The sequence below is a fragment of the Phoenix dactylifera genome, unplaced genomic scaffold (assembly GCF_009389715.1).
Source record: "Phoenix dactylifera cultivar Barhee BC4 unplaced genomic scaffold, palm_55x_up_171113_PBpolish2nd_filt_p 000046F, whole genome shotgun sequence".
In the NCBI taxonomy this organism is placed as follows: Eukaryota; Viridiplantae; Streptophyta; class Magnoliopsida; order Arecales; family Arecaceae; genus Phoenix; species Phoenix dactylifera.
In genome coordinates, this window is record NW_024067669.1 from 2,150,470 (window position 1) to 2,173,821 (window position 23,352).

A 23,352-nucleotide genomic window follows, 5' to 3' on the forward strand; every position below is an offset into this window, starting at 1 on the left:
CTTCTTAGAGTCTATGGATGTCGACTTTAATTATTAACGCGTTTCACCTTCATAACAATCCAACGGAAAAAGTTGCATGCATTTGGGCGCCCATTATGATTAGATTTCGAAGGCATATCTACCTAATTCTTGGTGTTTTAACTGAAAGTCATCAAGGCAACTCAAGCTACTTGGTGCGCGCTATCATGCTCCCAAAGGGGCCACAGAGTAGGAGACACAGCCAAGTCATGAATATTTCTTAGTGATTCAATGGTTCACGCGTTTGCCCGGAGACAGCTACCTCAAATGGCGTCCATCCACATTGTTAATTTGAGAAGTTTTTTTTGATGTGCCTATGGTCCAAAGAGGAGCTATGAACACATTCATCATCGCTCGATGGAGCATTGATGAGATTTGGTGATCCCATGGCCGAAGACTTATTGCTCCAGCTTCACTGGGAGTACTGCAATCACATGCAATGCCTGAAACGTAGGCCACATGAACGGGGGCATAATTACGAGCGCTGCCAAAATTTATATGGCTCTCGGCTCCCGCCGCTTCAGCAAGCAAGGTTAGGTGTCAAAACCCATGAGAAATGAGAATGCATCGTAACATGCGGAGATCATAGAAATTTTCATGGGCTGATGCTACTCTCTAGAGGTTGCAGCTAGCTCAACAATGCTCGACAACTATCTCGTTCTAATAAAAGACTTGGACCCACCTACCCTCACAATAATAATAATAATAATAATAATATCATCACCAACTTAATGGCGTCGACTAGTATGAACTCATTGCCATGTGTTTGATTTGCAAGACTTGGATAGGAATTTTAGTGATCGGAAAGAGGACCGGCCAAAAGACCACACCTTGCGGTTCGGGTTGTATATCTGATCCAAAAAAAAAAAATGATTGATCTTCTTTCGCGACGTCGACCATTGGATCATGCTCTTAGATGGATCTCCAAGCACTCTGAACTCTTTTCATCCACTTGCACAGATCTCGGAGAAACCATCACTGTTGCACCATGCACAGTACTAAATTTTGCTTTCAACTTGATATGGAAAAATAAGAGGTGCTTTGAATGGAAAGCTGACAGATATTGCTAGTCAAGGCAGGAGCATTTCTAAGCATCCAACCTTGTTTCAAGGGAAGTTTGATCTAGTATCATATTAAAAGGTACACATGAAAAATGGGAGGATCTTGTATACATAAGAGAGGCCATGGACAACTTTCTGGTATAAGCGTGCAACTGCCAAATTGAAACCACTTCTCTGTCAGCACATTGAGCAGGAATGGACATCGGCAAGTCATTACTAAATACTAACATGCTGAAGCTGTTGTGCCATGATCAGTTTGTTAAGGAGCAATCAGCAGCAAAGTTTTGTGGTCAGGCTCCAGTTACAGTTTGCAGCAAATCAACCGAGAGCTGTATTACCTGTCAAAACTCTAGCGAAGTTATGGCGCTACAGTTTGCTTTTACCTGATCAGGCTTCACATCTCTACTGATTAGTTAGCTGCTGAGAAGTTCTTTAGCTGCTGCAGCACTGGATAACATTAAGAAAAAAGAAAACCACAGATATCAGTTGTAGGAGAAAACAATATCTTTGTGTACTATGGTTGCTAAATTTATAAGATTTAGCACACCTCTCTCTCTCTCTCTCTCTCCCTCCATGAATGTCCGATACTCCATGGAAACTACTGGGGTTAATCAGGAAAATTACCTGCAAGCAATGCTGATACATTGCCTATCTAGCAGACCAACCAAATCTCCCCTCCCTTGTCTGTTGATGTGGTCTGAAACTACGGGGAGATGATTCACCCCATGTGCATCCATGATCCTTTCAGCAGTAAGTAGTGTCATGTCAGGTGTTGCAGTCCATGCTTTACAATTATTTCCCTTCAGGTGGCAGATGTGAGATACCTGAATCCTGTCTACCTGCTAGAAAACAACAATACTAATTGACTGCATAGGGGTCAGAGAGAGATCCCTCCATACATCTGAACTAATGGTAGTATCTAACATAAAACAAGAATTTCATAGTTTATGACCTTACGGGCATGGAACACACCTATTTTAAATGGCACCGATGCAATCAATTGAAGAAATGTGGAGTTATCGTTCGTCTTTATCCTTTCCTTTTTTTTTTGTTTCGTTATGTGAGAAACTGTAAACATGAATGCTAGCATGATTCTCCATTTCAACCAGTGCAAATGGAAAAGAAAGACCGCAAGGATGATGCAGATTCGAGCTTCATTTTGCTTAACTGATGGTCTCACAAGCTGGCAAGTTTGTGATACAGAGATTTAAAATATTATTAAATGCCAAAAACAATATCATACTGAGATAGAAAAAAGTTGGATATTTCATCATTCAGTGCTTAAGAATTTATGATTGCTTTTCATGCCAATAGACTGGCAAGGAAGCATAGGGAATCATGTATGATGAGTTTTTACATCTGATGTAATGATATACTCCGAATCTGCCCAAATTTGTCCAATCGCCCAAATACAACATAACCCTGATCAAAGGACTTAAGGAGAATCAACTAAATCATAACAGGTAATAATGCTTCTATTGTTCAAAGTTCACATGGTCCATCAATTCGGAATATATAGAACCCTTTTGATGGACACAACCTCAGAAAATAAGGGTCCTAATGAGGACCGATTTGAACTACGTTCTCTCAGATTACCAATCAATAACAACACCTGTAATGGAACCGCAGGATCTAATCCAAATTGCATTTCTACCATTTTCCACATCCTAAGAGAGTCATGTCATCAAGGTAGACATCAAGATAACAAAGACAAGAAAATCCAGTTCTCACCACCTTATGTTTTAGTTTTCATCCAAGATCCCATCTAACATGTCTCTTTCTCTGGAGGAAGAACGTGATGCCAGCAGACCTCAAGCGAACCACAAACTTAGCATGCAAAAGTACTTATGAACTAAAACAACACATCCTATCCAGATATCATTGCCAAAATCAAGTTCACATGCAAGCCAGTTTTGGCATTAATTTTTCTCAGGAAAGGAGATCAAACAAGGCTACAATCTTAACACATCTCATTAGACCACAACGATGAAATTTGATGCAAACTGAATCAGAACAGTCTCTGATTCAGACTGTTCATTAATACCACAATTTTGTTCTTAATGCAATGATATCATTTCAGATTTCACCGTAAAAAATTACAGTCAAATTTTATTCTAAGCAGTACATACTTGAATCATGTAAATCAAACGGTCAAATATAACAGGGATCTCTTTAATTGACCATCAAGATAAATTTGTCAAAGAAGCAGCTGACAAAGCAACTTATAACAAGGAGGAAGGGCCTATTAATAATTTTACTGATGTAAAAACTCATGATAGAGTACCAAGAGAGCATGCTTGGTTGGAGATGTGAATAAAGGACATCAAGTGAGCATAGTGATGCTACTGAAGACATGCTAGGGAACAACGTCGAGCATATGGCCCTAACTGTGCATAGAACAGGGAGTTCTTAGTGGTCATATAGTAAGATAAAATAAAATCTAAAAGGGTAAAGGTCAACAAACCTTTGGACCAAATCTATCAGGAGTGCAGCTAAAGTGGGGGGGGGGGGGGGGGGGGGGGGGGGGGGGCACAGAGAGAGAGAGTTTGGTCCAGCCTAATTGACAGCCATAGCAGGCAAACTGAATTTAAATTAAAAAGTATAAAACATATTTGTTCTATTACCTCATTTTGCATGATTCTTGTTCTAGCGACTCTGCTGAAGCTTTGGATGTCTTCAAGTTCTAGCAGTCCTACTAAGGAACCACTGTCATCAATAATCACTGCATAAGATTGCTTCTCAACAAGCATAAGAGTGACTGCTTCCACTATTGAAGTTCTCATCAAGACAGTAACATATTTCGTTTTCATAGCTTGTGCAACTGTCATCCTTTCTGCCAAATTTCTGACTTCAGCACTGGCATCATATAGACAAAGAGAACTCTCGATCTTGCATAAATCAGCAGTATCAGACGCCTCAGCAGAAACTGCTAGATAATTAATTTCCGGGCTTTTATATAATGGGTCTTTAGGTTGTTGACTGTTTCCTTTTACTTTAAAGTCGTCCAACTTATCTGCGGCATCTCTTTTTTTATTTTGGCTAGATGAGATCCATGATGATAACCCTACAGCTCCAAGCAATGGTAGAACTATGTGATAGTCCCGTGTTAGCTCAAATAGGAGCAGAACTGATGTCAGGGGTACTTGACACACACCTGCAAGAGTAGCAGCCATGCCCACCTGCCAAAGGAAAATAAAGTTAGTGAAGGACAACAGAGAGAAAACAACCAGTATAAATTGTGTTAGTGTACCCTAATCAGTTGAAGGCTCTATATAACAGTGGCTGACCCAAGATTTGTTAAATGGGTGTGCGAGGGGGGGAGGGGTGCTGATTGTTATTCATCGCTAGATATAAGTTGATTTTTAGTTTATAAAATCTAAGATATCAAAATTTTGAGAAGTATATAGTAGAAATAAAAAATATACACAAGTGACACATAAAAGTTGCAACAAAGTTGCGCACATAATGAAATGCAAGACAGTGCCTATTCAATTTGATTCTACTAGGGCACATCTCCATAATAGCTATAAAGTCCTTTCATGGTTTCACCACCAAGTCACAACCTAAACAAAGAACTGGTTCTCTTTTTCTATAATATCCAAGCCATCCTTGTTTATGTAATTATCTAGAATGACAAATAAAACCTACTTGAAGCATATTGGTAAAATTCAGTGCATAAGAAATTAATTACCATGTATAGTTCCTTTTTTATGAGTGCTGCTTATAGTGTCCACTTCTATCATTGCTTGTGGCTCATGGTAAATGTAACAAACTTGATGACCCCATAGTAACCCAAACTGTAATTTGGCCATTCAATGAATCAAAGGAAATCCCAAGATGACATACTGGACAGCCCCATGTTTTTTTTGGCTTATCTTATTACCTTAAGGTGGCAGAAAATTGGAATAAGATCGGTAAAAGATTCTAACGGTTCAAAGGATCTGATCTCATTTGGCATTTTGTGGGGTCAAACTAGCAACGTTAGGAGGGGCAAGCCTGCATTATTCAGTGATTACAGAAGAGTACCAAGGGAAAACGTGCTGTTTGAGGAGGGGGGGGGGGGGGGGGGGGGGGGGGACACTTGTCCCCCCTTGTCCCCATCTGGCTCTGCCCATGTCTATATGTACAAGGAAACTGATTAGTTTGTATCAACATGCAGCAAGGACACCAAAAGCATGACATTTATTTGGTTACATAATTTTGTCGAACAATGTAAGAATCATAAATATAATATTGTTAAACATGGTATAAGCTCTTCTTTTATAAAATGAAATATATGCCTTACTTTTACTCATGATATCAAACATAGCCTTGCTGAATAATAAAAAGAATAAAAATGATGAAAGTTTCCTTATAATTGTGCCACTGTGCTCATGTATAACCATCTTTTAGAAAGAGGAGGCGCCTGAAAGATTAAAATGTGAAAACATTTGTAATACTGAATATCTATATGCAGTATTAAATGTATACCCAGAAGTAATCCATGTGCAATCAACTACTATTGTATTGACAAAAAATTTCCAATGCTAACATAGAAATCAAAAGGAAAGGGAAGGAGAATCTAGAGATGAGTTTATGCATATGAAACAAGAAAACAACTGAGGCGTATTCTTTCAGTATGTTGTCAAAACGTAAAATGAAAGTAGACAGATATTCCGCATAAAAATGTTACCAGACCATATGCTTGAGGTGATGCCACGTCTAAGATAGAGAGGTGAAACAACGGATTGGGGCCACACAATGTTGACCTCGCAAATTTTCCATACGCCATCCCTGTTGCTGCACCAATAAAAAGAGATGGTGCATAGTAGCCTCCCACCAATCCAGAAGCTCGACTCAAGGATGTAGCAAGTATTTTTACCCCAACTAACTGAAACAAGATAGCAGTGGGGAGGCCATCAACAAAAGGTTGCGATTCCAGCAAAATGTCCACATTTTCGAAGCCCCAATATAGAACCTCAGGGTAAGCTAAAGCCATCAAACCAACAGTCAGACCACCCAATGCCGGAAATATGGCCTTTGTAATTCCTGTGGTCCTTTGAAAATTATCAACTACTTCCAGAGCAAATGATGTGCACACAGAGAGGGTTACTGACACCAACCCGCAAAGGATACCCAGCAGAAGATACAATGGAAGTTCTGAAAATGTATTGAATGATTTGAATCACATAAACACCTTCAAATTTTGTCAAGCTCTGTAGCATGAGAAAAATGGCTTAAAAGATAGCATCATTAACTTAATTTCTTCTACCCACCAATAAAGAACTATAACTTATTTCAAACCACTTTTTAGAGAATAAATTTTAAAAATGGAAGAAAAACAGTTGAAAGATAACGTGATTGTTTAAAAGTCTAAACTTTATTTAGAAACTAATGCATTAGAAAAATTAATAGAATAGTAGAGAATTTGAACAATATTCTACAAAACAAATTTGCTACATTTAAAAATATGAGGGTGACTCCAGAAGCTGACAGTACCATGGAATATTTAGCATCCCCTTTGTGTAACAAAGAAAATGAATGTACCACTTGGAGAACGAAAATCATATTCTGGGACTGTGAAAGCTGGATCAGAACCGAGACCGATTTCTGAAATAACAGATGCTATGACTGAGCTGAGTATCACCATGGGTGTTGAATTTGAAAGAGATGAGAATGAATCAGCAGGAGAAGGCCATAAGACAGATTCCACAGCAAAAAAGCATCCAGCTACAGCAGCATTAAAACCTACAATGCATGGCATTTACCCAGGGTATAAGCAAAATCATATTGGAGTGAAAATCATAAACTGATGAAACAATTTGGCAAAGTCCTTCAATTACTTAAAGTAAACATAGCAATAACCAAACAAGCCTAATTCTTTAATTAGTATGTGATCGGATTTAATCTTTTGGTGATAAGAGATTGTCTCTATTTTTTCAATCACAAGAGATCATCCCTGTACATCTTTCTTTGGCTCCATTTTTAAATTGCTTGAACTGAAAGAAGAAGTAGGAGGCCCTTTGCATATGTCCAGACAACTAAATGTAGCCAATATATCTTTGACTTCCTGACTGAACATCTTACAGAACCTAGTAACACTTGCCAATTAACTTACAGACAAGGTCACTTGAGGCAGGAGGTTGGTTTAGCATTGACTGTCATCCAAACAAGAGAACCCTCAAATATCTTATACACCTTTGTTGTAGATCTATATTCCCTCAATGATAGTTCAGCAAAACTTATCAAGAATGATATGAAAACAAAGGAGATTCTATGGCAACTCATTTCAGATTGTGAAAGGGCAAATATTGTTGTGTCCTAGAGCAACAAACTCGAATCCTAATTTCATGAAATCCGGGAGTAAATAATGGTATGTTGCACTATGCCACAGAAACAAAAGAGAAATATATGTTTACAAAAGACTTGTACCTACAAGCAAGATGACTCAACATGCTTGCATATATATCCATGCACAAACTATCATGAAAATCTACGTAAAAACTTAATTGAAAAAAAAGGAAAAAAGTATATGGAACATATGGACAATAACATTTGCGGCTATGCTGTGAACAAATATATAGAACATAACTATGAGAAAGATTACACACCATGCTTGCACATATGAAATCCATGCAGAAACTATTATGCAATCTATGCAAGATTTGGGTGAATGGAGAAAAACGGATAGATGAATATAGCAATATTAACACGTGTACTATAGTATTAAGAACAAAGTTTTAGTTTTGGTTTAAGCCAAAATTTGGTTTCAGCCAGATTCAAGCTGAAGCTGACCTAAAGTTTTGGGTTCCTGCAGTCATCCAATTTTGAAGGTTTCGACCAATTTTAGCTGAACTCACATGAACTAACATGAACAGTATTTGTAATTCTTTTGCCTCTAGTATCAGTTTACGACCATTTATTCATTTTTCAAGTAGTGCTATTCTGGGTCGTTTTTTTGGAGATAAATGAGGAATTCTAGCTTATAGTAGAATGTCTTGTCTGAATTACTCATTCTAGTAATCATCAACAATCCAAGTTTTATCAATTTTATGCATTAATATGTCTAAATAAATAAATAGCTATATACCCCCCTAAGCCTCAGAAATATATAGGTAAATGAAGAAAAAGACTACTTAAATACATTGTATATGCTGATTGATAACATATATAATAAAATAAAAAGATGAGAAAAAGATTATTTGAACATATTTTTTGCACTTAAAATTTTAAAGGTGGAATTGACATGAATAATATTTTATTCAGCATTCGGACAATGGTTGCCTAGAAGTGCTACTATTGACTCATGAGTTGTAAATCTAACCTTGAGAACAATTTTATTAGATTAAAGTATTAAACATACATTTGCTGCAATTTTTGAGAATACTGGAAGCAATTAGCAGTCTAGTTTGAAGAAATTCAAGAGAAAGTTACTTTTCTTAGATCTATGATTTTTTTTCTTCAAATTTTTGAGAGATTTGCAAGGAAAAAGAAGATAAAAGAGCATATGGAGTCAATCAAGCCCCCCTTCCCCCTCTCCTAAAATGAGTATTTACAATAATTGAACTGGAATTACATCTGAGCTATGTCTAATTGCAATCTTATAATTAAACTTTATATTTATATGTTGGGTATTTGGTACTTGATAGAGTGGTAAATTTGTTAATCATATAATAAGTTTTTGTATAAGGTTCGCAATCTTGGTACTCGACACCGCACCGGTACCATTTTGGTGTAGCGTCGGTATGCTTGTTATGAGGGTCGGTTTGGCATACTAATAATTAGTACGCCCTCCAATACTGCAAACCAATACGGTATCGGTATGGTACACTATGTCTAGTATGAACTGGTACGAACCCATATGATGTACCATGTTCTTGTACATTTGCTGTTTTATACATGTATTTTTGCTCTTATACATATTTATTTAGGGATGTAGTAGATAACAGGATTTATCAAACAACTCAATTATATGTCATACTTCAAATGCAACATAATTTTCAAGCATTTTATTTATAATTTTTTTATTTTCTTATGGTCTCAATCTTTTACTCTAGAACACTGAACCATACATCCAATAACTCCAAAAAATATGTACTTTAAATTTTTATAATATATGTTTTATGGTCTTGCTGTTGTTTTCAGTCATTTTTTTGTGTTCAGAAATCCAAAACTTGGATAAAACTACAGAAAACAAAGCACAACAAGCTCAACTGAAACCAATCTGAAATCGAGTCTCAAGACCTTGATTAAGTACAAGTTGGCTATTAAACTCTTTTTAAAAGGTCTCTTCAGTCTTCTCCATGGACTTTAGAAACTTAACCATCCCACAGTGCCAAGTGATACTGTAGCTTATAATCGACCTTCCCCAAAGAGATGATCTGAAAGTCATTAACTGATCAGCAGATTGTGCAACAGCCATTATTAATTATATTCATTATGTTTTTAATAGTGTAAAGTGGGCGCAACCAATCCGAAGGTCAAGGCTGCCGTGAAGCCGGTCGTTTGGGGCAATCATTTGCTTAGCACCTATATATATTTTTTTATAATAGCTTCCGCGGGAGCATTAGTGGAATACAGCTATACTTTGGTGATAACACTTCTATATTTACTAAAAATTTAACAAGAAAAGGGGACATCAGTCCTCCCAATTCTGCTTGATAGTTTAAAAACTTTTGAAAGCATTTGCTTAAAATGGAGAATCAAAGTCAAAATAGATGGCATTGAAAGCAACCACTCTTTTTGTTGGAAACCAAGACCAAGTGATTCAAGAGAGAGTAAACGATCTAATCATGAGCTTTTTTAAAATCAAAATTACAAAAATATTTTTGTGAACAATATAAAGGGTAAATCTCAATACACAAATATAAGTCAGTCTTAAAAATCCTTGTTCTCTTTATATGATATTTTTTGGAGCAAACAATTTATATGATATTTAATTTGAGAAAAACTTAGTAGCATAAACATCTCCCCATTCAATCAAGATCATGCAAAAACAGAAGTTGTTCCAGCTTGTGAGTGATCCATATCTCATGAGAGGAATTTCATTCTCAAATTCCTTGTTATACATCTGAATGTCAGAACAATCATTTTATGTTTTGTATAAGGTATAGATGCACTTTACTAAGGTAATGATGACATGTTAGAGTATTTACAGAAGAAAAATGAATACCGATAGAATCAGCAAAGATGTAGGTAAAACAAAGGTTTATAATATGCCTGTTCCATGTTTGATTGGCTATCAAATATGTCTCATGTGTTCAGGATAGACCATCTCCTGCAATAAGTTTACGTTAAAGGATGCACAATTCCAATGACAGCTTTTACATAAACAGAAAACAATCAAGAGCACCAAAGATAGAAAAAAGACCTGATGAAATTCCAGCTGCAGATCCAGAAGCTATTAGAGACAACCTTTTATCACCACGCCACTCAAAAATATGACCAACTCCTTTGGCTATGGCAGAACCTATTTCAACACTAGGACCCTCAGGCCCTAGTGAGTTCCCAGTTCCAAGAGTAACAGAAGCAGCTATGGCCTTCAAGAATGGTCTCAATGCACCCCTTAAGTTAGATAGCATTCCCTCTGAGGGGGCTTGCAGAGAACTTTGTAGGCTGTACAACATGCCAACTATCACACCCCCGCAAGCAGGTACCAATACCACTCTCTGCCAAACTTCCTCAAGGGGCTTCTCCCTCAACCATGAGGCACCTCGAGAAGGTAAACCATCCCAACAGAAGTCATTTATTTCATGCACCTAAGGAAAAAAAAAAGCGACAGATTTTTAATACTGAAACAAATTTGCACTACCAATTTTAAAAGGATTTCGAAATAACCTAAAACCAGGAAGCTAATTTATGATTTTAATTAGCATTCATGGTGTCATGATTCTTCATTAAGCTGATGACATGATGTTGCATTGAGTTCCAAATTTTTCTGGGATATGATTGACCACAATGTGCAACTCTTAATCCAACTATTTGGCCATTCGCTAATGTCATATCTGATGGCCTTCTAAGGGTGAGCCTTGGCGCAACAGTATGGTTTCTCCATTGTGACTTGGGTGTCATAAGTTTGAGATATGGAAACAACCTCTCACTAGAGTAAAGCTGCATACATTTGACCCTCCCTAGACCCTGCAGTGGTGGGAGGCCTGTGCACTAGTCTCCCCTTTAAATCTGATGACCTTCTTCACATAAGCATCTTCAGCAACTTCTGTCAAAACTTCACTTAAAGTTCTTCTAGATGCCACACTGTGTTCCCTACTTAGTAATGTACGTTCTGTTAATCTTACTCTGCTCTTCCTAGTTTTGCAGCACATCCATCAGAAAATCCACTTCCTAGCAGTACACTTATGCACACCAAGCCTCCAATTCGCCCAACACTCGAAAAAGATACTGTGGCAATGCAAGCATGCATTGTATTAATTTAACTGCGTTCTCGTTTCCCCAGTCATCTGCATGAACATCATCTTTTCATATGGATCAATTTTCAACTTTTAGGTCCGACAAAAAAACCTTTTCCTCAAGAAAAGTGGGTTCGTGTTCTTATTATGTTTCTTGTTCGCAATTATTGCAATGACGCAGAGAATAGATAAGAAGAAAACAAGCTCCAACAAGCAATAATGGCTCCTTCCACTCATATATTCTTTATGGGAAACAATAACAACGGAGAAATAAAAACTCTCCTTTTATTTTCAGAACGCAGGCGAATCAGCTATAGATAGAGAAATCAGCAAGCGAAGGAGATGGCAATTAATTTTAGAGAGTTCAGAGAGAGAAATTCGCCTACGGCATTGTTGAAGAGCACGACTCCGACGCCGGTGAGAAGGCCGACGACACAGGCGGCGATTGTGACGAAATCCCTGGCGGGCATCGATTCCTCTATGGCGGTAGCCATCCCACTCCCGAACTTCCCTTCCTCGGCGACATCACCCCTCAATCTCTGTTCCTGCTCTCTCGCCGTGCCAGAATTTCCCTCTCTCGGTCCGGGAAGGCTGGCCAGAGACCCAACGCTCGAGCTGCGCCTTGGAAGGAACCAAGAAGAAGAAGAAGAGGAGGAGGAAGAGGAGCGAAGAGGGATGGGAGTTCCGGGGAAAGGGCGGAGGTGAGCGGAAGCTCCGATGCAGAGTGCCAAAGCCATCTTCGCTCAGAATAGATTGATCAATAGTTTACCACGTAGAGAATTCGTTTATTTCTTCTTTCTTTCTCTTCTTTCCTTTTCCAAAAGAAAGAGCGTGATGAGAGATGGGGATAAGGCGATGGCGATGATGCAGGGGGGGAAGAGAAAGGAAAGGAAGAGTGCACGGTCACCAGGGAAGACTCCTGCGGCTGTTGGATCTATCAAGCGCCAATTGCACACTCACCGATGGATCGAGATCCAATGGTTATCAAGGCCTTCATTTTACGCGCGGCGACAGCCATTCCCTCTCTCTCTGTTCAATTGCTGGGATTTTTTTTCTTCCCATTTTTGATAATAATTAAGGTTTTAAAAATTTTTAATATTATAAACAAAGTTTTGGATAGATAATTCACTCTCCCCCCTTGTTTTCATAAAAAACATCTCACCATCATCTACCACAAATAATGCAAAAAATTCACAAAGGTGCCCGTTATATACGCAAAGTGTTGATTATTATTTAGAGACAGAATTTATAATAAGTTCTTATATTTTTAAATTGATTTATAAATTTATAAAATATTAAAAAAGATTAATATATTTTGAGAGGTGTATTTTCTTGTTTTTTCTTCAAAGAGACTATTTTTGTTCTAGTCTCATTAGCCTATTGGGTTTTTGTTTATTAATGTATTCCGGATTCTTAAAATGGTTTTCCAAAAAAAGTATAAAAAAAAATCTAAATGACAAATCAAATACAAAATAAAACTTGCTTGCTTGCAGAGCTGTAAGAAATTTTTTAACAATAATAAAAGATCAAATTAGAGAATCCAAAAATAATAGCTCCAAATGGATGATAGCGGAGAAGATGGAAAGCATTGCACAAACACTTATTAGCTGCTTTTATAGTGTAGGATTTATTGAAAGATGAAAATATGGATGTATGTAAATATCTTTTTCACCAATGGCTCTAAGGAAAAAAATCAATCTCACATAAACCGAACTTGACAATAATGAACATTTTCACATTAGTCCTTCCATATAAAAATAAATCTTATACTTTGATTCGCTGCAAGGGTTTTCCTTTGATGAATCAGAAAATCACCATGCAAGAGTTTGGCAAAGCAAGTCTGACATTTCGAGCTTGTTTGTTGCTTGTACTTTTTTAAGAGTGATTACAAATAATCACATCGATTTAGGATCTTATAAATAAATAAAAAAATGGTATATTTGATTTTTTGGTTTAAAACTTTTAACCCCAATGCAAGCAAATGGGGATGCTTTGAGGCATGTCATGTGTCTGTCACTTGTGCACGGAGGAGTTCCAGAAGAATAGAGATGGAGAGACCCGGCCGGTCCACGATCCTACTTCCTCTCCTCATAGTCCGGATTCCAGTGGCAGGGGTGTACACGTAGAGATATAAAAGTTTCACAGCCTTATCAACCTGCACCATTCTGCTGCTGCTTTTAAAGGCTGCGACCCCACAAAAGGCATCAGGAGTTGGCACACACAGGCAGAGAGAGATGGGTGATTTACTACTACGAGGGACTGAGAGGCTCAAGCAGGGGCTGACACTCTTCCTCTCTTTTTCCTCTCCTCCTCCTCTTTTTTTTTTTTTTTCTTTTTCTTTCTTTTTTTTACAATAGCGGCTCACACACGACGAATGTGAATGCGGCCAACAAAGTCAGAAAAAAAGAGATCACACAAGGAATCAAGCATAGACATGTAGTTCGCCCAAATAAAACCTTTAGAATGGTAAGCCGCAAAAGAGGCAATTCAATCCGCACTCTTCCTTCATCCGAGACGCTGCATGGGAGGCTGGATGAGCTCGACCACTGTGCGCATGCTTGAATGCAAGCAGATGCTCTCTGGCCTGTCTCTCTCTATCTCAAGCTCTTCAATTGATTAACATTTACATGCGAAATTAACGTCTTGGCCTTGGTATCCAAATCCATCTGAATCGGGGTATTTGTGCATCTGATGCTGAATGCATGCAGCTAAGGGTGCTGGAGGAGAAGCAGCGGCAACCTGAGAGCTAAGGGTCCTCCAGAGCCTGGCCATCACCAGTGCAAAGTCCTTTGCCTTCGGCCCTGGCTGACCTTCGTCTCAAGGTTTCTCTCATGGATCGCCTCCACTTACTGAAGACCAGGATTCGGCAGGTAATTGTCTCAAGTCCCTGACCTACAAATCCTGTCCTCTTGGAAAAGCAGGAGCAACACCAAACAGACTGAAACCTTTTATCCCCAATGGTGCTGTGGAGAAGAGAGTGCCAGGTGCCGGAATGAGAAGCAGAGGCTGGAACGCACCCGGCTTCACAGGAGATGGTTTCCGGTTGGATTCTGAAGGATGCTTCCATCCTCCTCTTTAGTTTTCTCAAATTCCCTGATGTATGTCTACCTACAAAGATTGCTATTCAAAGTTGCATGGTTCAATATTGCTAGTGTTATGGGTACAATTCTGTTCCTATGCAAATGGTACATTAAGCTTTCTCTAGAGGAATTCGGTAGCAATGGTCTTGAAATGTTTTCTTGATCCAGTCGGCACAAATCAACTTACTTCCTCATGCTTCCATTTCTTGATCTAAGCAACAATATTCTGCATCACCTAAGGTTATTACACATGCAAAATCACAGCAGTGGGAGACAACAAAACCAATGTGGCTTCAACAATCAATATCTGAATGAACTGAGAACACCAAACAGACTAATATTACATACCACATTGCCTAGCAATTAAATCCATATATAAAATCAATCAACAGCTAGAACCAATCAAGATAAGATATGGCTAAATTATAGAATTGGAGCAAAATTACAGAAAGCAAAAGATCACGATGCTGATATGTGCAGATCATCCAGTGCATTGCAATTTGGGTTTAGTAAAATTAAAGTAACAAATAGACTCGACTTAAGATTAAATGGGTGAAAAAGGAAAAAGAAAACCAGGCTCAAATATAAGCAAAATAAGAGAAGAAAAAATCTCAAGCTGCCTCGGATCTTGATTCACGAAACTAAAGGAATTGCTCGTGCTTACAAAAAAAGTGCCTAAAAAATGCTCAGAACTGGCATGATAGGACTCCAAGAAAACTTCCATTCGACTAGCACGTTTCGTGAGCACATCATGCTTCAGATTGGGTGGCCATATTACCAGCTACAGTTGTTACCCACTGGCTACGGGTAGTTTTAAAGATGAAGCCATTTCAGCTAAATGTTGTCCTGCAAGATTAATGATAGAAGCTATGGAAACAAAATGATCCGACGTCTTCTCATTGCCGTCTGGTTCAAGGCCATATGCTTCTTGAAGCTCCCTTGTTTTGCATTCTGCACTCTCAGCCTCCTTAAGTAATATGTCACCTTCTTCATCATCACCCATTTCAAGAGCTTCTGCCCTCTCTGCCCTAGCAGCAGCAGCTATTAATTGGAGCCTCTTAAAACTTGTCGTTGCTGCCTCTTTTTCCTTTTGTGAAATCTGCATTTCGCACTCCTGTATTTTGTCCAGGATACCTTTGATCTCCTTCTCTAATTTCTCCAGCTCTAAAACAGCCTTCTCCCTTTTATTTTGTAAGTCTTCCTTTTCAATATTCAGTGCCTTTGCCTCAGCAGCTATTCGCCCTGCTTCCTTGAAATTTCTTGCAGCAGCAGCAACTTTCTTTTCAGCCTCCAGCTCAGGGCCTCTTTTGTCAATAAAGCCTATTCTCTGCTTAAATGAAACAATTTCTTCCTCGATGCTTGCCCTTGACGATGATAGTTCCTACAGAATTAAAACCAGAAGTTTAGTTATAGGAAGGTGTCAAGGCCCATCTACAGAAAACAAAGGTTGTTCAGGTACATGCATGTGTCCGTGTGGAAGGTCAACAGTGCATTTGTGTGATTGATATGATTGACAACATAGCGAGCATATACATTTTGTGGGCACGAAATGATTTATCTTCCCCAGATAGTATTGAAATGCGGGGACCCCATGTTGAAATTAGTAGACAACCTGAAGAGTGGTTCTTGAACCAGAGATTTGTTGTTTGAGCATTTGGATGTCCTCCAGAATTTTTACTTCTGTCTTTGCCAACCTCACTTTATCTTCCCTGGACTTCAAGAAGGAGGATGCCAAACTCTTTCTCAATCCAACCAAGTCCAAACAAGTTTTTGCTTCATCTGCAGAAACACTAGCAAGTTCTATCAGTTTCAACCTCTTTTGTTCTGCTAGATAAATAAATTCATCAATTTCCTTCTTTTTCACTAATAATGCCTCGCTTTCTGACTCAACCTTCAAAAGGGCTGCCTGCAGGTTATCATGCTTCGAATCAATACTAGATTGTGTCTCATGAAACTCAGATACCACATTAGAAATTCTACTCTCAACTTCTTGGATTTGAGAATTATTCTCAGCAATCTCTGCTTCCTTCAATCTCACCAATGTTAACAGTTCATCCAATTCCTTTGCCAGAATACCCCCTTTTCTCTTCAGCATTTCTTTTTCCTTCTTGTCATCTTCAACTAAACTATCTATCCCATGCGCCAATCCCAAACGTGCCTCAGATATTAGACATGATTGAATTTCCATCTCTAACTTCTTAATCTCCAATGATTCCATTAATGATTTCCATTCTTCTAATTTTTTGGAAGATGTGTCTTCTGCACTTTTAAGAACAAGAGCCGCAGAATCAACAGCATCCTGAAAAAAGAAAAACAGAGTTACAAATTGCAGTAATTCAACACCAAAAAACAAAGAAGTTTAAAGATAAATTAAACAGATCAAAGATGAAAAATAAATAAAAACAGTTCATGTCATCAGTCATTCTGCCATGATTGGAACAATCCAAGTTTACTGGTTTTAAAGTGTTATTTGCCAGAAAACATGCCAAGTATTTAGGCTTCTACCTATGGGAAAAGTTTCTAACTGCAAAACATTCCCATATTTGAGGAAAAATAAACATGCGTAAGGTTTTTTATATGATTTCAACTTGATAACAAAGTAGCTTCAATTGTTATTTCTTTCATAGCATATCACACATAAATCTAAAATTTTACAGATATTGAAAACAGACTAATTTACAAAGCACGAGTATTTGGAGATGTTAAGATTCATATCATTCTTTTGCCACATTGGTCTTAGTCAATCCCAATTACAGGAAACAATTTTTTTCTTTTTATATCTAATGGCATGTATTAAATTCAGACATTAACATCATCCAGATATCTCTTTTTCCTCCATTATAATTATATCTATTTATCAGTTAAATCATTAAGAAAAACCTCCATATGGATCAAATCTCCACCAACCCTCTCTTTTTTACATGTTATATAATTGCATGTGATCAACAGAAACCATTTTTCTCACAAAAAAAGAGATTTGTCCTCACCTAGACATCATGTGTGAACTGCACACGTCATCCCTCTTATGTGAGCACCACATATACTTCAAATTGGGCCCACGGACAAGTGGGAGGAGGGTGTGGTTCCACAACATGTAGAAAATGAAAGCCTACATGCACGTGTACAAGCAGACAGGTATTAAAAAATAATAAAAGTTATATTCACATTTGAACAGATGAATTAATTATTAAAGCATGCAAAACATCTAATTTTTAAGGAAGAAGTAAGAACATGGTCTGATAAATATAAATATAGTGTTGACATAGATGCGGGGTTTGGGGGTGGGGATCTCAACCAATTTGATGAAAGTTTGTAATAAACAAAGTTATAGCTACAAATTAACATGCACATCACACCTTTTCCCTTTAACCAGACAATGACCCAACTTGGTCTAATCTATAGATTGAACATGATTTCATCCATATAAAATCATGTTTAGCATTTAAATTTACCTGATTATGACCTCTTATTTTTCTAGCACTCCTCTTTTGTTTGTTATTTATTTTTTTTATATGCACAGCAATCAATTGGACCAAACATAATAGAATTGAATGGTTTCATATATCCATCATATCAAAGCAAGGTAATTGAGCTACATGCAGGTGACTACAGGGTAGTGTTGAGGTGGGGTATGTAATCAACATGCTTATTTGCATCTACATTTCTGGCTAATCAACATTTGAAACTAAAAAGTAATTAACCTAACTTTCAAGACATAAAAGCATACAATAAATCTATATTCATTTTCTAGATGCAGCGAACCTATTGGCCAACTAAGATTCAAACCATGCCAAACTGCACAAGTACTGTGTCAGACTGCAATAGATTGTGGTCACTGAGCTGAAGCACATCGAACAATGCATGAGCCATGCTAGTTTGTGCCTAATTGCCGCAAACCATGAGGACTTGTTAAATCACAATGCCTTGAACTTAACCATGTTAATTGTTGCATCAATGAGCGTGGTGATGCTAACACAAGACAACATTGTGTTGGATCCATAATTGTCTAGGCAGGAGTCAAGCACAGTCCTCTTTACAAAACGAGGTGGGGCATCACCATGGAGTTACAACCTACTTGTATCTCCAATGGAAACCATGCAATCTCCCTACCTCATTCAATATAACTGTAATTTGGCTAAACAAAACTAACAGATAAAAATAAATGGAATGAAACGACAACAGATAAAATATGCATAATCTAATAAAACCTACAGGAAACCTACAAGTGAAAGAATCTTAGCTTTGCCACATCCACACCCATAGGGTGTGAACCGCTGTTGTACCAAAAAAAAAAAAAATCTTAGCTTTTAAAAGTACTGAATGGAAGATAGAATATTTTAAGAAGATTTAATGCAAACTCAAGAGGATAAGTTCCAATTAGAATGGTTGGTCGGCAATCTTGGAAGCAAGGTCCAACAAGATCATGAAACCACATGCTAAAGTGACGATAATCTAGAGATCCACTAGAACAGTGGCATTGCCAGTGGAGGCATGGAGAAGAGAAAGCCACCAGCTGAATTTATTGGATCAAAACATTGCCGAGGAGCTTTGGTATTTACTAGTTCTCCTTTTAGTCAAACCATGCTCAAAGAATCCTATGTCATCTAAGGTAAGTTCAGAGTTTGTTTTGTTTTGAATATAAACATTGTGTTACTCATGTTTTGGTGTTGAAGAAATCTGAACTAATGATATACAATTATACGTGATCTGTGTTATGGCTGGATATCCTTCTAGATGTGTGCATTACATGATTTTGAGAACTTCCAAGCTAATTAGATGCATGTCAAGGACATCACTGTCCCCTTCTGATCATGGAAAGACTCTTATGCAATTAATAGACTTGCATAAAGCTCAAGAATTAAGTATGGCAATGAATTTATCAACCTCAAAGGGCCAATGTATACAATTACAAGTGCCACACCCAAGTAAGTATGTCAGCAAAAGGATTCACGTGGATTATATAATAAACGCTAAACTAATATAAATATAAAAGAACATAATAGAGAAGAAGACATTTTAGTTGTAACGTAAATTTATTCTAATGTAGTAGGGCTACTATGCTAATCATCTCTTCCAAGCTGAACAGATCTCTTTTTGTATATGCATAGCTTGATTGTGTAATTATTTACCCAATTCAATGTCGCCGATTAACTCATGATTTCAAAATACATCGTTATCACAAGCCAACACGATCGGAGCTTTCAAAAATACAAACAATACAATCATTTACTAGTTAAAATAAGCTAAGTTGGATCAACAGTGCAAACAATAGATTAATTGCAATACGTATAGAAAATTGACATGACAAGAGGAAGAAAGAAAAACCTTCTCCAAACACCATACCTTAGCAAACTGCTCCAGCAGACCCGCACCTTCCTCCTCCGCCCCTATCTGCGACTCCAGCATCTCTTGCATCTTCGACTCCACAGAATCACACTCCATCTCCACTTCCCTCAATCTGATCAGCAGCTCATCCTTCTCCTTCTCAACTGCCGCAAGGCTCTCGCTGACCCTCTCCGCCCACTCAAAATCCTCAGCCTCACAGGCCTCCTCGAGCTCCTTCTCCAGCTCCTTATACCTCTCCGACGCAAAATTCACACTCTCAGCTGCTTTCCTCCGCCTCCTTACCAGTTCCTTCCTCTCCACTGCGACCGAAGCCACCTTTTTCCCAAGCAAATCCAGCTTTTTGGATATCCGCGCTCTCACCAGCTCCAATTTCTCCTCAATTGACCCAAAGGCATCATCTTTTGTCGATGCCCAGTCTTCTGAAGGAACTATTTCTTCTTCGACCGACCGAAGATCCTTGCCCTGATTCTCCTCTTCTTCAAGAATCGAATCAGAGCTCTTGTCATCTGATTCTCCTCTGGATTGATCCGGCAACTCCGGGATTGCGTGATGCGGATACGAATCGATTTCAAGGGGAGTCGGTGGGGGCAATTCGGCTGGCGATGGGGTGGTGGCGATCACGGCGGGCTCCCCGGAGGAGGAGGGCAGGGGCCTGGGGGGGGGAGAGGGGGGGTCGTCGGGAGCAGCGGCGGTGGCGTCGTCGCGGGCGTAGCCTATCCGGACGGCGCGTTTCTTCTTGCGGGAGATCTGGCGGGAGGGGGGAGGAGGAAGGGGATGGGGATCGGCAGGGGCGGGGGCGAGGGCGAGGGGAGGGGGATCGGCAGGGGCGGGGGCGGGGGCGAGGGGAGGGGGATCGGGGGAGAGGGTTTCGGCGATTTGGAGGGTGAGATCGGAGAAGAGGTCTTCGTCGAGTGGTTGGGTGTGAGAGGGAGGAGGAGGAGGAGGAGGCGGCACCGCCGGCCGCGGGGGCAAGGGGGAAGGGTCCGGCGTCTGGGAGAGATTGGAGGGGGTGAAGAGGACCATGCCCTCGAAGAGGGAGCCATTGGTGTCGTCGCCTCCGCCCAACTCCGACGCCATCTGTGCGAACGACGACGACGAAACTGATCAGAGAATTCTACACACGGAGAGACGGCGACTGAGAGGGACGATGACGGTGAGATCGAAGACTCGCGTGGGTTAGCATTAGGAGCGTGAATTTTTGGGTTAAATTTTTGGACGGGGGCGGGGACAGAATAACGGAGGGTAGTTCTAAATACACCCCCCCCTATTGCTCAGGACACCCCCCAAAAATTAAAAAAAAATTAAATACTCTCTACACCCCCCCCCATTTGCTAAGGACACCTCTAAAAAATTAAAAATTCCTAAATTACCCCCACCCTCCCCACCCCCCGCCTCTGCCTCCTCCTCCTCCCCCCTCCTCATCCTCCTCCTCCCCCTCCCCCTCTTCCCGCCCACCTCTGCCTCCCCCTCATCCCTCTCCCCTCCTCCTCCGCCCCGCCTCTGCCTCCTCCTCCTCCCCCCTCCTCCTCCTCCCCCTCCCCCTCTTCCCGCCCACCTCTGCCTCCCCCTCATCCCTCTCCCCTCCTCCTCCGCCCCGCCTCTGCCTCCTCCTCCTCCCCCCTCCTCATCCTCCTCCTCCCCCTCCCCCTCTTCCCGCCCACCTCTGCCTCCCCCTCATCCCTCTCCCCTCATCCTCCGCCTATTCACCCTCCTCCTCCTCCTCCCTCCTCCCTCCTCCCTCCTCCCTCCTCCTACTCCTCCACCCCTCTACCTCCGCCCCCCATCCCCATCCCCTCTTACTCTGCATCCCCCTCCGCCTTCTCCCCCTTCTTTGCCTCCTCCTCCACCCCCTATTCCTCCCTGCTCCCATTCCTCCTCCTCCTCCTACCCCTCCTCCCCCTTCTCCTCCACCTCCCCCTCCTCCTCCTCCTCCTCCACCTCCCCCTCCTCCAACTACCCCTCCTACCCCTCCCCCTCCGCCGCCTCCTCCCCACCCTCCTACCCCTCCTCCCCTCCCCTCCGCCGAACAGAAGGATTCTGTTCGGTTGAGGGTTGCCGAACAGAAGCCTTCTGTTCGGCACTGGATCGCCGAACAGAAGCCTTCTGTTCGGCACCGTTCAGCCGAACAGAAGCATTTTGTTCGGCGATCCAGTGCCGAACGGAGCACGAAACGGAGGAGGAGGAAGGGGGTGTACTGAGAAAATTTCAAGGGCAATATGGTAATTACACTAAAGGTTAGTTTGGGTATTTTTTTTTAATTTTTGGGGGGGTGTCCTGAGCAATAGGGGGGTGTATTTAGAACTACCCAATAACGGAGCTTGAATAATTGGCCAAAATGACTTTAAAGTCCTCCACGCGTATACTAATTTCCAGCTTGAATAATTGGCCACAAAAAATGCCATCTAATTCAATACTGTTTGTTTTTGGATAAATATAATTAACTTTAAAGGCCTCCAAGTGTATACTAATTTTCTAGATAACTATTAACAGAGGTGAGCACCCGTATAGTTTTTGATCCAACTAATCATAATATTAGAATCTCCTTCAAGAACTACTATTTTAGTCCTCGAAGTAGAAGTGGCATGGACAAGCCTTTTCCATGCTCCTCAAAGCTCGACCAAAAGTACAAAGATATTGAACCGATACGAATCACTCGTGGCAATCAAAGCAGAGCTTGATCCTTTGATGGCATAACCTACACCCCTACTGGCTCTACTGCTCGCAATGTGCCGCCGTTGAAGTTAATTTAAAGAAAACAAGGAGGTGGGGGCTCTCAAGTGAATTGAATCACTTTAGATGGCGCTGAAGCAAGAAGATAGGAGCGCCAGCTTTCACCTGCTATCAAAGATCCATCATGCATCTAGGTGCTAGAGAATCGAACAGTAGCCAACCAAGCGCTCAATGGAGCATATGATGATCTAACAGCTCCTATAAATCAAATCTCGTGGTTAGGCAAATCTTAGTCCCTATCACGGCGTTTGTATTTAGTTTGCAGGTTTGTTGAAGGCTGCAAAATTAAATCATGGATGGAAGATACAGAAATTTTCAGGTTTCTACAATATCAAGAATTTCCAGTTACAAAATTCTAAATTCAGATGAATTGTTCATTAAATTTCTCTTGTCGTTTACATGGCAGCTTCCCTGTCTGTTTAATTTGAGGTTTCTTGAGAACTTATGACTGCTCAACATGTTCCAGAGTACGGTGGATCAGATGCAATACCATTAGTGCATGGCATCTACAATAAGCATCTGCCAATTTACAAGAACCGGCAAACTCGATCCCATACCTTCAAGCATTCAATGTACCCAACGATACAGAGATTTTTTTTTTTCTAACCTCCCCTACTCCACTTAATCCTGATAAAGTTATTCTGATTATGTGATAAAATAGATCCCCCTGCACCACTTAATCCGGATAAAACTATGCGAAATATGAGATAAAGTAGATCCATCCATTTCTGC

The 23,352-nt window shown here is 40.0% G+C and overlaps 2 protein-coding genes and 1 long non-coding RNA gene across 4 annotated transcripts; 1 reads left to right on the top strand and 2 right to left on the bottom strand.

Moving 5' to 3' along the window:
* Positions 1-1,034: 1,034 nt before the first annotated feature.
* LOC103711984 (chloride channel protein CLC-e) lies at positions 1,035-12,509 on the bottom strand. Of its 2 annotated transcripts, none has more exons than XM_026806708.2 (7): positions 11,851-12,509; positions 10,429-10,816; positions 6,606-6,806; positions 5,752-6,218; positions 3,704-4,258; positions 1,704-1,921; positions 1,035-1,526 (listed from the first exon to the last, which is right to left on the bottom strand). In XM_026806708.2, exons 1-7 carry the CDS (start codon positions 12,199-12,201, stop codon positions 1,493-1,495), a joined length of 2,214 nt encoding a protein of 737 aa, XP_026662509.2. In that variant the 5' UTR covers positions 12,202-12,509; the 3' UTR covers positions 1,035-1,492. The 2 variants fall into 2 exon arrangements, with proteins under 2 accessions (XP_026662509.2, XP_008796568.2); XM_008798346.4 differs by having other exon boundaries at positions 1,704-1,918; positions 11,851-12,501.
* A 1,345-nt stretch (positions 12,510-13,854) lies between these two features.
* LOC108511510 lies at positions 13,855-15,153 on the top strand. The gene is made up of 2 exons (XR_005506993.1): positions 13,855-14,050; positions 14,173-15,153. It is a non-coding gene; the product is annotated as an uncharacterized LOC108511510 (long non-coding RNA).
* On the bottom strand, positions 14,992-21,103 carry LOC103713492 (FK506-binding protein 5-like). Its single transcript, XM_017844058.3, has 3 exons — positions 19,888-21,103; positions 16,157-16,843; positions 14,992-15,925 (listed from the first exon to the last, which is right to left on the bottom strand). Exons 1-3 carry the CDS (start codon positions 20,965-20,967, stop codon positions 15,335-15,337), a joined length of 2,358 nt encoding a protein of 785 aa, XP_017699547.2. The 5' UTR covers positions 20,968-21,103; the 3' UTR covers positions 14,992-15,334.
* Positions 21,104-23,352: the final 2,249 nt, after the last annotated feature.

Excerpts from the sequence above, each read along its gene's own strand:
- LOC103711984 (XM_026806708.2), bottom strand. The coding sequence starts at position 12,201 with ATGGCTTTGGCACTCTGCATCGGAGCTTCCGCTCACCTCCGCCCTTTC. Across the intron at positions 6,219-6,605 it reads TGATTTTCGTTCTCCAAGTG|AACTTCCATTGTATCTTCTG; the intron begins GTACATTCATTT and ends ATACATTTTCAG. Across the intron at positions 1,527-1,703 it reads TGTATCAGCATTGCTTGCAG|TGCTGCAGCAGCTAAAGAAC; the intron begins GTAATTTTCCTG and ends AATGTTATCCAG.
- LOC103713492 (XM_017844058.3), bottom strand. The coding sequence starts at position 20,967 with ATGGCGTCGGAGTTGGGCGGAGGCGACGACACCAATGGCTCCCTCTTC. Across the intron at positions 16,844-19,887 it reads TGCTGGAGCAGTTTGCTAAG|GATGCTGTTGATTCTGCGGC; the intron begins GTATGGTGTTTG and ends TTCTTTTTTCAG. Across the intron at positions 15,926-16,156 it reads GTTCAAGAACCACTCTTCAG|GAACTATCATCGTCAAGGGC; the intron begins GTTGTCTACTAA and ends TTAATTCTGTAG.